The sequence below is a fragment of the Dioscorea cayenensis genome, chromosome 19 (genome assembly GCF_009730915.1).
Source record: "Dioscorea cayenensis subsp. rotundata cultivar TDr96_F1 chromosome 19, TDr96_F1_v2_PseudoChromosome.rev07_lg8_w22 25.fasta, whole genome shotgun sequence".
NCBI classification, from domain to species: Eukaryota; Viridiplantae; Streptophyta; class Magnoliopsida; order Dioscoreales; family Dioscoreaceae; genus Dioscorea; species Dioscorea cayenensis.
Window position 1 is genome coordinate 13,798,886 of NC_052489.1, and position 16,660 is coordinate 13,815,545.

The 16,660-nt window shown below is 35.0% G+C and overlaps 1 protein-coding gene across 1 annotated transcript; it reads right to left on the bottom strand.

Annotated features, from left to right (window-relative positions):
- Positions 1 to 11,915: 11,915 nt before the first annotated feature.
- On the bottom strand, positions 11,916 to 14,912 carry LOC120250503 (beta-glucosidase BoGH3B-like). Its single transcript, XM_039259324.1, has 9 exons — positions 14,614 to 14,912; positions 14,314 to 14,518; positions 14,131 to 14,221; positions 13,916 to 14,061; positions 13,401 to 13,644; positions 13,189 to 13,293; positions 12,926 to 13,108; positions 12,586 to 12,790; positions 11,916 to 12,505 (listed from the first exon to the last, which is right to left on the bottom strand). Exons 1-9 carry the CDS (start codon positions 14,852 to 14,854, stop codon positions 12,018 to 12,020), a joined length of 1,908 nt encoding a protein of 635 aa, XP_039115258.1. The 5' UTR covers positions 14,855 to 14,912; the 3' UTR covers positions 11,916 to 12,017.
- Between the last annotated feature and the right edge of the window lie 1,748 nt (positions 14,913 to 16,660).

Sequence of the window (16,660 nt, forward strand, 5' to 3'; positions counted from 1 at the left end):
GAGTATGGTGCTATGTCCTCCACTGTTAAAGAGGTTCTTTGGTTGCATCAAATTTTGATGGACTTTGGTATCTCTATCTCTGCCCCACTCCCATCTACTGTGATAGCCAAAGTGCCATCAAAATCATTGCCAATCCTGTATTCTATGAGCATACAAAACATCTTGAGGTCACGCTTCACTTTGTTCGTCATCATTACTAGCAGTATTCTTCTTCCTTATGTTGCCTTACACAATAGCTTGCTGATTTCTTCACAAAGGCACATACTGTCTCTCAGTTTTAGTTTCTCGTTGACAAACTCTCTATTTATGACCCACCATGAGTTTGAGAGGGTGTGTTAGAGTAGTAATATACTTGTGCATACATCTTGTATTTATACATAGTGAACCTTAAATATACATACTCTTGTGCACACCATTCTTGCATTTATATATGCTAGTTTGTTCTAATGAGAAGCACTTCATTTCTTCTATCATGCTTTTTTGTATCATCTTTTATCTATCCGTAAGAAACATAAATGCTTTCCATGATGATATTCTCTATTCTTCTCCCTTCTAGAAAAAAAAAACAATTTAAGACTATACATGTTAAAAGACATTTAATAGTTCTTTAAGCATATAAATCCTTCTTATGAGCATATTCTCTGTTCTTCTTACTTTGAAAAAGTTATTTAAGACTATATATGTTAAGAATTTCATATTTCAACATTTAATAGTAAAAACAAATTGAATATGAAAAAACAATTGAACTAATGAGAAGAAAATTGAATTGTATATCTGTAAGTGTGTATGATTACAAGAATGTTTGAACCTTTATATAGTGATTACAAATGAGAAATCACCCTAACTTTCTCCTCAAGTTACTCTAAATTATCTCCAAAATTAATCCTATAACAATCTCCAATCAATATCACTATGATTATCTCATTGCCATAAATAGCACCATGAATATTTCCTTAACATGATTAGCACAGTGATTGATGATCTCGAATATCTTCTTAATATAATCAACACCATGATTGATTATTTCCTTAACAAATAGGTATTTAGTTGACTTTAATTACAATTATAGTTTATTTATTTAACTATGTTTATTTACATATGTAGGAGAGCTCATAGTTTGAGGAATAAGAGGCTTGAAAATTAGGGAGATAAAAGAAGCTCAAACAAGTTCTTCATATCATGTATCAATTGGGTAACAAAAAAATGAAAAACAGTCCCGTCGTCCAGTGAAAACAACAATGGCAAATTTTTTTATAGCAATTTAAAAAATTGTAATATAAGTGGATAGGATGGTGCTGAGTTCTTTCCTAGGTGTCTTTAGCAAGGTACATTGTCCTTGAGATGCTCACGACTTGTCAATGAAAATCAATGAAACTGAATTTAGAATACTTATAATTATGTTCCAATATGGGTCTTGTATATTTGAAGTTCCAAGCTTTTGTTTATTATCGGTAGTAATTGTGCTATTTGTTTTGGGTTGTCCTCCAAAATTTGTTATTAAATTTCAATTATCTGCATATAATAATAGAATATTAATTTAAATCTAGATAATGAGCAGGTTTTAAGGCAATTATAACCACCTCTAAGGTCCATATGATTCGTTTACGAGAACAACCCAAGCTGTATAGTACAGTATAGTACAAACTATTAAAGTATAACACAAGTGTTTGTGTTGTTCCATGTTTGATGTTCATTGGACAGTACAAAATTTCTTGTGCTGTTTAGTGTTTGATTTTGCATAAGTACCGAACAAAAAATAGTAAAATTATGATAATACTTTTTTACTATTCTACATTTGTTTTGCAATAAAAAAAATCACAACAATATTTTATGAAAATCTAATAAAATTCCACAAAGAAAATGATGGCCAACATTCATAGCAACAAGTTAGAAAATCAACTAAATAGGTTTAGATCCAAACACAACACAATTTTCAAAACTTTCAATCCACAACCAAAAAACTTTAGTTAAAACTTAATCCTAACAAACAAATAAACAGATAAATAAATAAATAAATCATGCTATCACAGTACAAGTAGGGCTGCAAATGAGCCGAGCCAAGCCGAGTATCACCAAGCTTGAGCTCGGCTTGAGTATATTATTCGAAGACTCAAGCTTGGCTCGAGCTCATTCGAGCCAATTTTTTTGTGCTTGAGCTTGGCTCGCTGAAAGGCTCAAGTAGCTTCAGCTCGACTCTTTTAAGCTCAATTAACCTGTCACAATTGGATAAAAGAGTAATTTTGTAATTTAATATAGTTTATATAATTATATATTTTTATAATTTATATAAATAATTTAATATTTTATATATAAAAGCTCGTTTAGACTCGAGAGCCTCACGAGCTGAGTATTTTTTTTGCTCAAGCTCGGCTCGTGAAAAATCGAATCAAATTCGAGCATTGACCAAGCCGATCTCGAATAGCTCATAAGTTGCTTGGCTCATTTACACCCCTAAGTACAAGACCCTAATCACTTTTGTGGTATAGTAATATAATTTTTAATTTTAAAAAAAAGACAATTTTGTCTTTTAAATTGTCCTGATAGAACTTTTCTATTGTAGTTTTGACTTAAAAAAATATTAGGCAGTTGCGTTGCTGTGATTTGTATTGTACTCCCATTCCATTGGTTAAGCAAACACATAATAATACAAACTGTCCTTTAAAATCTCACGTGTCAAAGTGGACTCTATAAATATGAGAGTAACATTCGAAAATTATTAACTAGTAGCTAGAAACTGGTTTGTTTTAGCTAAAACCCAGCCAACGGATGCTAAAAGGCTAAAAGCCACTGCTAATAGAGCCGGTTTAGACTTTGAAAATCGCCACCAACACCTTTTCCTTGGGTAGGTCACACACACGCACACGCACACGCACACGCACACGCACACATATATGAGATAATTAATTGATTAATCAATCGCCACCAACACCTTTTTCTACGGTAGGTTATATATATATATATATATATATATGAGATAATTAATTGATTAATCAAAACTTAATAGGATAAGGTAAGATATTTGTCATTATTAATATTATAATTTAATAAATAAAAGAATTTAATACATCATCAAAAAAATTAATCTATTTTTAATATTTTTAAAAATATTTTAAAAATATATTAATACAAATTAAATTAATTGAATATCTATAGAAATTAACTCTACAATAAGGTAAGGCAATCTATCTAGAAAGTTAATTTAAAAACATATTAATCTTATAATTTACAATTTAAAATTGAATTAGTATTGAAATAAAAAAATTATTTACTGATTTACAAAATTAAAATGAGATAATCTATATAACAAGTTACTTAAAAAAAATTAATCTTACATATAGGTCAGATTACTATAAATTAATTTTAAAAAAATATAAGTTAGGATAACTTATTTTTATATTTTGAAAAGTGACCTGTCTTAATTATATTTATCTATATATCTTATTTAAATATTTTCAATAAAAAAAAGCTGAAAGATTAATTAAAAATATGAACCTATATACATTGAAGTGAATAGATCCCACAGGATGAATTAATTTTTTTTTTAAAGGTACATGAGCCACATTCATTAATAAAATGGATGAGACAAAGACTGCTTGACAACAAAACAGCATTACAAACCCACTAGACGTGGGCACAAAACAACACCAAACCTTGAAGACTGGAACAGTCGGTCGGAGCACCCCTCACGAAAAAACTAACCTAAACCTTGATCAGGAGCCTCATCACTGGGAGCAGCTGCACCGGTGGAAATATCACCTTATCCAAAGAAAGCCAAGCTATGACGAATAGCTTCAGAATGCTCATTGTACCTCACCTGCTAAGAGATAGGGACTGCAGAAAACCACGAAATCAATACATGTGTCACTTTCAAGATAACAGAGTGTGAAGACAAAGCAGTAGCATTAAAAATGCAGTCATTCCTAGTAAGCCAAATATACCACACAATAGCTTTAACAATAACGCCACCCAGAACACGCTTGATAGGTCTAAACTTGAACCTCCAAGAACCCCACACTTCCTCCATTGAGAGTGGAAGCTCATGTAGACCAAAAAGATGAAAGAAAAAGTGCCAAATAGGTTTCACAGGTTGACAATGACGAAAAAGATGATCCACTGATTCACAGTCAGCACAAAAAGATGTAAATGCCATTCCAAAATAGGCAAACCCGACCATGGCGTCGAATGTGCAAGTTCCAATTAGAAGCACCATAGTTATAATGCACAATCGGCCATCCACACCATTTCTCATCAGATGTTAACTTCCACCACCACTTCCCGAGGAAGGCAATATTAAAATCATTCAAATCCAAGATCCCCCACCCTCCTAAGTCCCTTTAAATTCTATTAATATCCTTAATGGCCCAACTCAAAAGACAAAAGATAGACATCCATATGTTGGAATAGCAGATAAAACTGAGTTCATCAAGGACAATTGGTGAGCATTCCAGGTTGACAGGCACCCACAGATCTTAGCAATAAGGGATTCCCGGTCTTGTTTCCGCGTCCTTCTTCCCAAAATAGAAATTCTAAGATGGGTGACTGGGAAAAGTCCAGTCACGCGACATAAGGTCTGCCACTCGGCTGAGTCTGGGAGCCAGTCTACCCGAGAGTAAAAGAGCAAGTCTTTGAGAAATTAGTTTCCAACCCTAACATTTCTTCAAAAGGTAAAGCAATAGCTTGATGATACGTAGATCTTCCAAGCCACCAGTAGTCAAAATTAGCATATCGTTAGCATAATGCAAGTTACACATCCGACCCTGATGGCCCAGCGGGACCCCAACCAGCACTCTAGAGTTTAGCGCATGTCTAAACATTATCCCAAGCACATCAGGTACAAGGACGAAAAGCAATGGGGAAAGGGGATCCCCTTGCCTCAAACCACGATGATATCTAATATATCCACTTTGAGTTCCATTAACCAGGATAGAGGCCTTAGAGGAGACAAGCAAAGATCTAATCCAGCCAACCCATCGCTTGCCAAACCTCTTGCTTCAAGGAAGTTGAACAAGAAGTCCCATTTAACCTTCAAAATATGACCCAGAAGTCTACACTTCTGAAGGCTAAAAATCAGCTCTTTAGCCATGACGATATTATCAATAATGCATCTTCCTTTAATAAAGGCCAATTGAGAGCTGTCCACTAGAGAGCACAAGACCTTTCTCAATCTAGTAGCCAAAATTTTAGAAATGATCTTCAGGGTTGAGTTGATCAAACTAATAGGCCTATAGTTAGAAGGAGATTTCGGTGTCTCAACCTTTGGAATAAGAGAGATGTAGGCCCAATTGATACATTCTAGGTTGGCTCTGCCAAAGTAGTTGTCCTCACAGAGGTCAACTAACTCTGTCTTAACCACATCTCAAAATCATTGAAAGAGAAAGACTGAAAAACCATCTGGTCTGGGAGCTTTATCTGCACCCAAGGCGAAAACAGCGCCTCTGATTTCCTCCAAGGAGAAGGGGTTATCTAGATTAGACAGATCTACTGATGCCTTAAGAGAAAGAAGACGCTGCTAATCAATTTGGAATCTATTAACTCTTTGTTGTCTAAACTGAGCTCTGAAAAGAGAAGTGAAGATCTGCCCAATGTCGCTAGCCTCCACAAATTAAGTCCCCCCTTAGGACATGCTAGGAATAAAATTCCTGTTCTTTCAACCATTGGCAACGGCGTGAAAGAATTTGGTGTTTGCTTCACCTTCTTTAAGCCATTTCACTCTGGATCTTTGTCTCCAATAGATTTCCTCTTGTCTTCGTATCTCATCAAGTTCATGTAAAAGCGAATGCTCTTTAATCAGATCCTCCGGATATAGGGGTCCGACCTCTTTAGCTACATTAGCTCACTCAACATAGCTAAATTTTTAAGCTTTATAGATCCAAAACAGGTACGAGCCTAAAGCTTAAGCTTCTTTTTCAGCCACATGACTTTCTTAGAGATGACGAAAGCACCACAAGCAGAAGCAGAATCCTCATTCTACTAGTGATGGAATAGCTCTAGGAATCCATCTGTCATACACTAGGCTAGCTCAGATCTAAAGGGTCTAGGCTGAGAGACATGTTTCCCAACTTCTAGACGAGTGGTGACATGGTACGAACCAAGCCTGGGAAGACAGTTCTGAATGACCCTAGGGAAGCACATTCCATAGTCATTATTGACAAGAAAGCGAGCCAACTTAACCTAGATCGGGTCAGATTGGCCATTGGTTTAAGTGAATCTTCTACCAACAAAGGGAGGTTCTAACAAGGATAAATTGTTCAAAAGGCAGTTCAAGTGGCGAATGTCGTCTAGACAGGGGGGGCCCTAATATTTTATCATTGACTGAAAAAATAGGATTTGAGAGAACGAGTGTTGGGTCGATGGACCAAAGTGCAGAGCCATTGAAAGTTGTCACAATTGTAGCTGAATTCTACCATTAGGCAGAAAGAGCCGGAGAAGAGCATCTTTCCAATCAGGATCGAGCTATTCCAACCAATGATGATATCTCCTGCCGACCCACGAGCGGGTAATAAAGTGAAATTATTTAGCTTCAGACCCCCAAAATCATGCCAGAAGGTATTGGGAATCTCCGCTAGTTTAAATTCTTGGAGGCAACAAACAAACCTTCGCGCAGTGCAACGAAAGAAGATCCCTAACTAAAATACATTTGGTTGGTTTACCCAGGCCCCTAACATTCCAGGAGATAATATTCATAACAAAATGAAAAAGACTGGCGGACCTAGGAGGTCTCCGCAGTCCCCCAGGAAGGGGTAGATCTATTCTTTTCTAATAAGCAAATATGATCAATGCAATCAGCTTTGTGAGAGTAGGAATCAGAAAAATCAATACCACAAGCAAAATAGTAGCTAGGAATTTGTGCATTAGTCCAATCATTAATAAGAAAGGGGTTCGAAGAAGTACCTTTGCCGAGCTCGTCGCGAGTACCCTTCTTCTTAACCGACCGAGGAGGTTCAAGCATGAAATCGGCGTCCTCAGTCTACCTAGACGAAGGCGTTTTATGACATTCACTCCTTCTTGTCCCTGAGGGTTGTGATTGTTACCCTTCATCTGCCTCTGAGTGAAGACTCGGCATGAGAGATATGATGGTCTTCTCAAATTTTGTTTCAGATTCATCTGTCTCATAATCAACTTCGAGGAGATCTCCTCTAGAGTCATGCTATGAAGTCTCCTTGCTGTGTCAACTTCTGTATCCATTGCAGCGGTCAAGCTAGAATCCAAAGCAGAAGGACATGGATGATCCTGATCAATAGGTCTCAGATGTGCCAAATCAACAGACAGAACTAGAGACCACAGTCTAGCGATGAGCTGCCAACTAAAACTAGTAGGAGGAACAACCGAAAGCAATTTCGAGGCAATCCCTAGATCCGGCCCTAGCACCCCTAAGAACAAGCCTCCGGATTTGTCACTTGAAAGGTCTGAAAAAACTTGCTTCTCAAAAGATTTTTGATTTTTCTATACCCACCTCCAACGGCCCATTCTCCTCAATGGCCTTATCCCAAACTAGTTTAATGGGCTGATCAGCGGGCCCAATGAGTGAGCAGGTTGCACGGGTCGACAGAACCGGATCCAGCCCACAATCCAGATCATAGGTCCTTTTTCAGGTCTGTCACAAACCGGATCCAGCCCACAATCCAGATCTAGCCAACTAACCATATTAAGCCAAAAAGCCTTCCCTTTCTACACCTTACGACCTGGGCTACGCTTCTCCCCTTGGGCCTGCTCAATAAGCACAAAGGAGCCCATGAAAACCTCCTCCATATTGGAATCCTTTTCACCACGGTTTAAAATACTGATTTTGATATCGTGTTGGCCCTATGGCTGATTGAGACACCAATCCTGTCGATTAAACGAGGGAGCGACACGTCGCCTTTGGTAACTAAATGGGAAATCGACACATTTCACTTCCCGATTTCCATGCAAAACTTTATCTTGTTCAGAGATATTCTCACGTTCCTCCCAATAACCAACAGTCCGACCACTGATTCCCCGCTGACCATCGGTCGGATGGGGTCTCCAGTTCTAACATTACTCCTCCTTTCCGTGATGTGGCCATGCCACCGTCACAGGTCATCAGTGACCATCACCCTCGCATGAGTTACACTCCACCGCGGGTAACGGAACGGCTGAGAAGCTCAAAGTCCTTGATCTAGTCTCCTCACACACACACCATCACCATCAGTGAAAAGGCCCATCTTATGAGAGACCACTAGCGCCTGTTTCTCCCTCAACGAGGAGTTTGTCATCTTCCGAGAAGCCTCTGACAAAGTGATAATCACCGTTCGATCCTCGGTCGAAGGATGAAGCAAAGGAGCTTTTCCCTTGTCCACTATCCTATCAACCAGTAGGGGTTGAGAGTCTCCGCTAGGGATAGGCGGCACCGCGACGCCGGTAACACATACCTTTCCAGATAACTACTGAACTTAGGGAACTAGCCTCTATCACCTGTGATTAGAACTTGGTAGTGCCTCATACCAAAGCTAAGATCCAATTCAACTGGTAGAGTAACATCCAACCGCCGCCTAACCAATGCAGAGATGAAACTCTTGTTAGGTTTACCAACGGGTTTGAGGATCTCAATGATTACACCATAACACCAGCCATGCAATGGCACATTCCAAATGAGCATCCACTGGCCATGCCCCGATGCCCTCCCAAGTGCATTGAGATCTGCAGACCAAGGAGAGATCGACATGGAGCATAACCCTTGCTTCGAAAACATCTCAAAAACTCCTAAGGAACTCGCCATCTTAACCTTCTCCTTACTAGCCATTGGCAGTAAATAAACATCATCATTAACCGACGTGATAGGCCCCATCAGTGGAGCGTTCAGGTTGGTAGGAATAGCATCCATTAAAACCTTCTCACTTATCTGTCTGTCACTAGCAATCTCTAGCGGGATAGGAATGGAATGCTTCACATGGGAATGAAGAGAATGGCCAGTTGACATCGAAGAAGAACCTTGGGGTCTTGGCATCAACTTGCTACCCAAGTCATCATCATTCAGAGTATTCTGGGTACGCACCCAGTTCTTCTTCCTCCGAGGGCTTCTCCGCGGGTCCAAGGGGTAGTTAATCGCAACATAGTCGGTGCACTTGCAGCGCCTACATACAACCTGGTAACAACACTCGGCGGTGGTATGGGACGATCTGAAGCATCGGTTACAAACACCACCAATGTTTGTCGTTGGAGACCTAAGTCTCTTGTTACCAACTGTCGGCTTACCCTGATTCACCACCCGATAGTCATGGGACTCACACTTTCCTCTTGCGATATTAGATGAAGGTGCACTCATTCACGCTAGACTTCTTCCCCTTCGAGGTAGCCGTATCCCTGAGCATAGTAGGGTCCGTCCTCACAGTGCGACCACATGAAGAAAAAGAGCTCACAGCTTGGACATATGTGACATTCTGTCTTCGGAGAGCATCCCTAGCTCCCAAGCTCTTCTCTGCTTGAACACTGCCTAGGATTCTCACCACTAGTGACGGAACTAGAAACAAAATTTAGGGGGTGCTGAACTCAAATTTAAAAATTTTATGAATATTAAATAACTTTATTAATTCAAACTTGAGACAATAATAATCAATAATTTAAAAATATAAAATATACATCCATCTAAGAATTTTGGTTTAGGTATTAAAAAACCTATCATATTTACATACTCCTAGCAAATAACTCAACTAACACTTAAACACTAAATTGACAAATAATACAATTAAAGACTTAACACAAATTTCCAATAAAAATTCATTTATGCAACAATTATTTAACAAATAATCTATAAATAATCAATTTTTCAGAGCAAATAATCACAACAAATATCTAACCGTTTTCACAACAATTTTCATAACAAATAGTCAAACAAATATTTAACAAATGTTCAATAATTATTTAATAAATATAAAATATTTTTAAACAAAAAAATTAAACAAATTAATTTAGATATAAAATAATTTTTTGAAAAAAAATACATAATAAATCTTTATAATAAAAAAAAAAATATAAACTCGAAAGTAGGAAGAAATTGAGCAAAAAAAGAAAAATCACCAATTGCAATGTTTGTTTTTAGAAATTTAATAGCAATAGCATTTTGTTATGGTTTTATTTTTTTTTAATATTTATTAATACTATTTTTTATATTAATATCCTAAAAAAATTGATAATAATGTATTAATAAGTTCAATAAAAAATATATCTAAATATAAAATGTTAAAACAAAATATTTAAAGATCCATGTTAAGTTAGCCATATTATTTATTATGGTCACCCACATCAATTTTATTTAATATAATAATCTTATTGCTTTTATTTGATTTATTGTAAATATTGTGTAGAATTTTGAAAAAAAATAAATAATATCACTTTCCATACAAATTATAATTATTAATATTATGAATATATATATTCATGGTCTAGGGGTGCTTGAGCGCACCCTTACCCCCCTCTAAATCCGCCTCACCACCATTCAGACCACCTCGATCACAACTGTTAAATAGTTTTAAAAAAAATATTTTATAACATTTATGGCATAATTTTTTTTTTTACCGTAAAACTGGAATAGTATCAACTTAAATAAAAGAGATTACATCAGCAAGGAATTGAGTAAAATTCCATTCCACCGACTTGGCATATAATATGTTGCTCTAAAAAGGCTATTCACAACATGATTAGCAAACAAAAACAAAAAAAATGAACTTGTTTAAGTTAACTTTATTAAATAAATGTTAAATAAAACATGTAAAAGATTTTTATAACACATATATTTTATATAAGTAAAAAATGAATATAGTTGAAATTAATTTCATTAGATAATTTTTAATAAAAATATGTTAAAATATCTCTAATATAGAGTTAAACTCTTCAATTAAAAAGTAAATATTTTTTTAATAAATTTGTAATGTAACCTCTTTATAAAAAAAATATATTATATATATAGCATCTTGAGATGCTTATCTTGATAAAAATTAATACTGTTTAATGTTTATAAAAAATAATATTAGTTTAAAATTTACTTTTCAAGGTGCATGAATTATTTTAAGATGTTTTTTAAAATATATCCAAATTTATTTATTTATTATTTTGATTCTTGAAAATTTTAGTTTTTTAAAATTTTTTAGATTTTATATTTAAAAAAAATAAAAAATAAACCTAAATGGATTGGCGCACATCCCGTGCCATTCTTGGGCGACCCATCGGGTAGGTGGGCCGCGTCGACTTGGCGTTGTTGGGAAGTGGTCTATGTCAGCCAAGGCAAGAATATTGGCCCGTCTCGAACTGGTATGATGACAACCCAATGCGGCCATTTGACATAGTCATGTGGTTTTTAACTTTTTATTTATTTATTTATTTTTGGGAAAAAAATGTTGGAGGATGCAATGTTGTGTGTGCTTTTTTTTTTTTATATAATTACATTATTTTAACTGTGGGAAACAAAGGATGAAGTGATATTTCGAGTCAATATTCACTTATTTTAAATTTTGAAATATAACTATAAACACATTAACCCTATATTTTTTTTTTATATATTTAGTATTTATTTTTATTTTCATAAGTGTGTGGTATGAAGAGCATTACAATGGGTGATAATAGGTGATAATAGTCGAAAGGTCAATTGGTACTCAGATCACCTCAATAACTCTCCTCAAATAGTGAAAGGAGTTCTACTTAAAGGTGAGAGCGTATTTTTTTTGGACTTAAGCCATTATTATACAAGGAGTGGTCATAGGGCCTATATGTGTGTTAATCCTGCCCTTATTTGTTTCACAGAAAATTGTGCACCAACTTAATTCTTTAGCGACTTAACCACTTGTCTTGGTAAAAAAAATCAAAATTTTAACTATATATAGTTAAAATAAAGCTTACCCTAATTAGAAAACTTCCATTGAAATAAGAGATTTCAATTTGGATTCATCCGCTGCAGCTTTTCATAAGATTAAAAAAGAAAGAAATCCGTTTATAAATAAACATTAAATTAAAATTTCAAATGAAATTCATATTTTACTCGTACTTTTATTTAATACTACTTTATTCTAATGACTATGGCTCGGCTCTGTAGTGAGCCCAAATCCAAAAGGAAAAAGAGGCTCATAATGAGCATCACCAGTATTCATAGGCAACTGATCCACGGACTTAAACCATGTTCTTGACAACTTGGCAGAGAAACCATAGTCACCAAAGAGAACATCAGTAACACCTTGTCCTTCTGTTCCCGGAAGCCATGCAGCTACAAGAGCATCAATCATGTGCACATAAGGCTCAATAACAAGTGGCCGGCCAGAGATTATAACAACTACACATTTGATATTATTGCAAACATTTTTCATGGTACTCAAACCCGGTTCTGGAATGGTAAGGTTCATATTGTCACCGACGACTTCTGCATAAGGATACTCTCCGACGACAATGATGGCGAAGGAGACCTTACTCTTGTTGATGAAGGGGGTTTTGGGGTTTTTAGAGTAGATAACTTTGGTTGTGGGCTTGACAGCAGACTTTATAGCATCCAAAATTGTGTTACCTGATAATAAAAAAGATAACCGTCATTTGCACCAGAAGTATAATATGTATGTGTTGTAAAAATATGTGAAAATTGATTACCAGTTGTTAATGTATTTCCACTTTTTCCTTGCCATGTGATTGTCCACCCTCCACACTGATATCCCAAATTGTGTGCATGACTTCCTGCAACAAGAATCCTGTCAGCATTTTTTGGCAATGGCAACAATGCCATTTCACCAGGCTTTCCATTTTTCAGCAGCACAAGTGATTTCCTCACTGCTTCTCTTGCCAATTCCCTGTGCTCCTAATTACCATAAAAGAGATGAAGAAAATGACATTAATCTCCATAAAAGAGATGTAGAAAATGACATTAACCTCCTTTCTTTTAATGGCAATTAATTAAAGCAAAGATTATTATAGAAAAGATAATTAAATTAACCTTGTTTCCAACTTGATAAGAAAAGGAAAGATCAGCGAAAGGTTTCTCAAAGAGACCCAATGTGAACTTGACTCTAAGAATTCTTTTCACTGCATCATCTATTCTGCTCATTGGAATGATTTTGTTGTTCACTTGGTATGTCAAATCCTTTATGAAATCCTTGTACTCATAAGGCAGCATTATCTTGGGGAAACATAAATAAATAAAATATAAGATGGCAAACAAACTAAACATGTAAATCAAGATTAAATTTATGGAATTACCATATCAATGCCAGCATGAATTCCTGTTTGGACAGAATAGGAGTAATTTATTGATGGAGGATTGGTAATCAGGTCAATACCTGTCCAATCTGATATCACAAATCCCTGCAAATTAATCACAATTAATTAAATAGATTAGAACATGTATAGTAATGCCTTTTGTTGTCTTTTTAATGTAACAATTTAATCACAATAAAATATAAAGAACAAACCTTAAAATTCAGCTTGTTCTTGAGGAAATCAGTTATTAGATAATGGTTAGCATGCATCTTCACTCCATTCCAGCTTGAAAATGACACCATCACTGTAGAAACACCTTTGTTCACTGCACTCAAGTATGGAAGCATGTGAACGTTTAGCAATCCATTAAAGTTAATCACAGTGTTGTTTCCATTAATCCCTTTATATGTTCCACCATCACCAACATAATGCTTCGCACACGCAGCGACATGTTTCCTGTTTGTTACATGCAAATCAAACACATCTTAACTAGTGGATATATCGACTAACTGAACCGATTAACTAATTCGGATATATAGCTTGCTTTAAATTTTCGGCTTGTAGATATATATTACTAATCTTAAAGTTAATTTGAAGCAATTGTTTCATATAAAATGCAAAATTAAAAATTTTAATTGAGTGACCAATTGCACGTCCTTATTTTTGGGCTCAATTTAAACTCAAAAATTTAATAAATTAACAGTTATGATGAGAAGATTTATTTTACCATCCACCAACAAATGGAACTCCTTTAGGAGAATTTACAGGAATATCTCCTTGCAAACCAGAAATTATTGCTGTCATTGCTTGAACAAGCTTTGGATCTTCACTATAGCTTTCGTAGCATCGTCCCCATCTTGGATCTCTACAAACCTGTATGTTTTTTGCCTCCAAATTAATAAAAAAAACTAATAAAGATAATCACCATTATAATTTCATTACCGCAAGACACGGAGCAAAGATATAAGGAATGCCGGTTGCTCGAACTTCTATTGCAGTTGCAACTCCAATTCTCTTCACGAGTGCCGGATCTCTAATAAAAAATAAACACAAATTTCATGTAAATGTTTAGAACATGAATTACATGATGCCGAAACAAATATAAAAAAAATCTGACAAACTTGCCTTGTTGCTCCAAGACCAACATTATGCGGAAAAATTGTAGCATTGTATACAGTATTATGTCCATGCACAGCATCAATACCATAAAGTATAGGTATTCCCAGCCGAGTTGATAATGCAGCCTTCTGCATTTCATTTACCATGCTCACCCAAACTGCTACGGAAGCCCTGGAAGAAGGTACACTACCTCCACCACTTAAAACGCTACCTAATTATTAAAAAGAAAAAAAAATTGAGAGGCCTAAACTTATATATATTCACATGAAAAAGTTCGATATATATATACAAGATAAATTTACCCACCTATGAAGAAGTTCTTTAGAACATGAGGCTTTGCAATAGCTCTTTCTATTTGAGACATTTGGCCAAGCTTCTCTGCAAGTGTCATCCTCCCTAACAAATCATTTATTCTGACCTTCAATGGTTGTTTAGGGTCCATATATTTCAAATAGCCTTCTTCTAATCCAATAACTTGCACTAAGTAGTAACTAAAGAATAGTAGATGAAGAACACATAGTTTCCTTTGGATTTGGGAACTCTCCATTGTAATTAGCACTGAGAAGAAGGAAATGGCAATATTCTATACACAATAGAAAGGGAAGGGTTAATTTAAAAGAATAGAAGGATAAGAAGAGAGACCTATGAATATATAGGTGACAAATGATGTGGGAGACTATTATCATCATTTTTATCTCTAATTATAACACTAAATATTAATATTTAGAAACGTTCATGGTTGTGACGTCATTTTATTCCACATTGCCCACATGACTAGAAGATTAAGACATATATATATATATACATATATATTTATATGATTCGAGCAAATCAAAGGTGGTTATGAAATTTTAAAAAAAAATTAAAAAAATTACGATGTTTTGAGGATTTCACGTTAAAATGATTGCTATGGTTAGATGTAATTATGAAAAATAAGATTTTCTTCAACTTTAATAGAAAAATGATGAATATATATATATAAATATATATATCACTATGCATATTGGAAATCCTACAAACTCTCAACTACAAAAAAGAAAAGGTGAGTTTGACGAGCTGATGCCGACATATATACTTCAAATGTATACTTATCACTCATTATATATATGGGAAAACATCATCTAAGTAAGTGCCTAGATTTGAAATATAGGGACGCCGACATGTATACTTCAAATGTATACTTATCACTCATTATATATATGGGAAAACATCATCTAAGTAAGTCCCTAGATTTGAAATATAGGGACGCCGACATGTATACTTCAAATGTATACTTATCACTCATTATATATATGGGAAAACATCATCTAAGTAAGTCCCTAGATTTGAAATTTAGGGACGTTTTAAATCTAAGCCGTTGGATCATCATCCGATGGTTGATTGATTATATAAACACTGTACATATTTTACTGTTCATGATCACTGTATAGCACTGTACAACGCGGTTTCTACTGTTCATAATGATAAGAGCCGTCAGATTTTTATCCGATGGCTACTATGGACATCCCTAGATTTGAAATCTAGGGACGTCCCTAGATGATGAGTTCTCTATATATATATCTCGTACAAATAGACTACACGAGTGCCCCTGTTTAAAAGACGCACTATGTGTATTTGGAATCTTGGCAAAGTTGAAAAACAAAAAGCGAGCTTGATGAGTTGATGCCGACATACTACCAAAGTATATTTATCACTCATTATGAATATTGGGAATCATGGCAAAATTAGAAAAGAGAAAAAAAGGTGAGCCTCATAAATTAATGCGGGCTCACTTCAAATATATATTTATTACTGTCTATATTGAGAATCCTAAAATGGAAAAACTATTAGCAGGACTAGTTAAAACTCACACACTTCAAAAATATATTATCACACACTATGTATATTGGGTATCTTAGCATAGTTGAAAAGAGTAAAGGGAATTTGACATATCAATATTGATGCTATTTAAAAATATATTTATCACTACATATATCAGAATCCTAGAAAAATGTGAACTTAATTAATTGATGTTGGCATAATTTTTGTTCAATATTTTTACTTTCGTTTGAAAAAATATAAGAAATAAATGAGTAAAATAAAAATAATAATTATCAACGGCTCATAGCCAAATAATACTTGATTTTATTGGGGAAAACAAATGTGAGACAATCAAAACGCCTCGAGTTCAAAATTTATTGGAAGTAATAATAGCAATGGGTCACTAATTATGAGTGCGGACTCGCTGTCCAAACCCTTGGTCCATGGTTGAGTGTACACTGGTTAAATGGTTAATTTTCAGTTTGTGCATACGTCTTTAATGTATATAGCACTTGTCACTTTTGTCATTATTTAATAGTCTACACTTCATGAA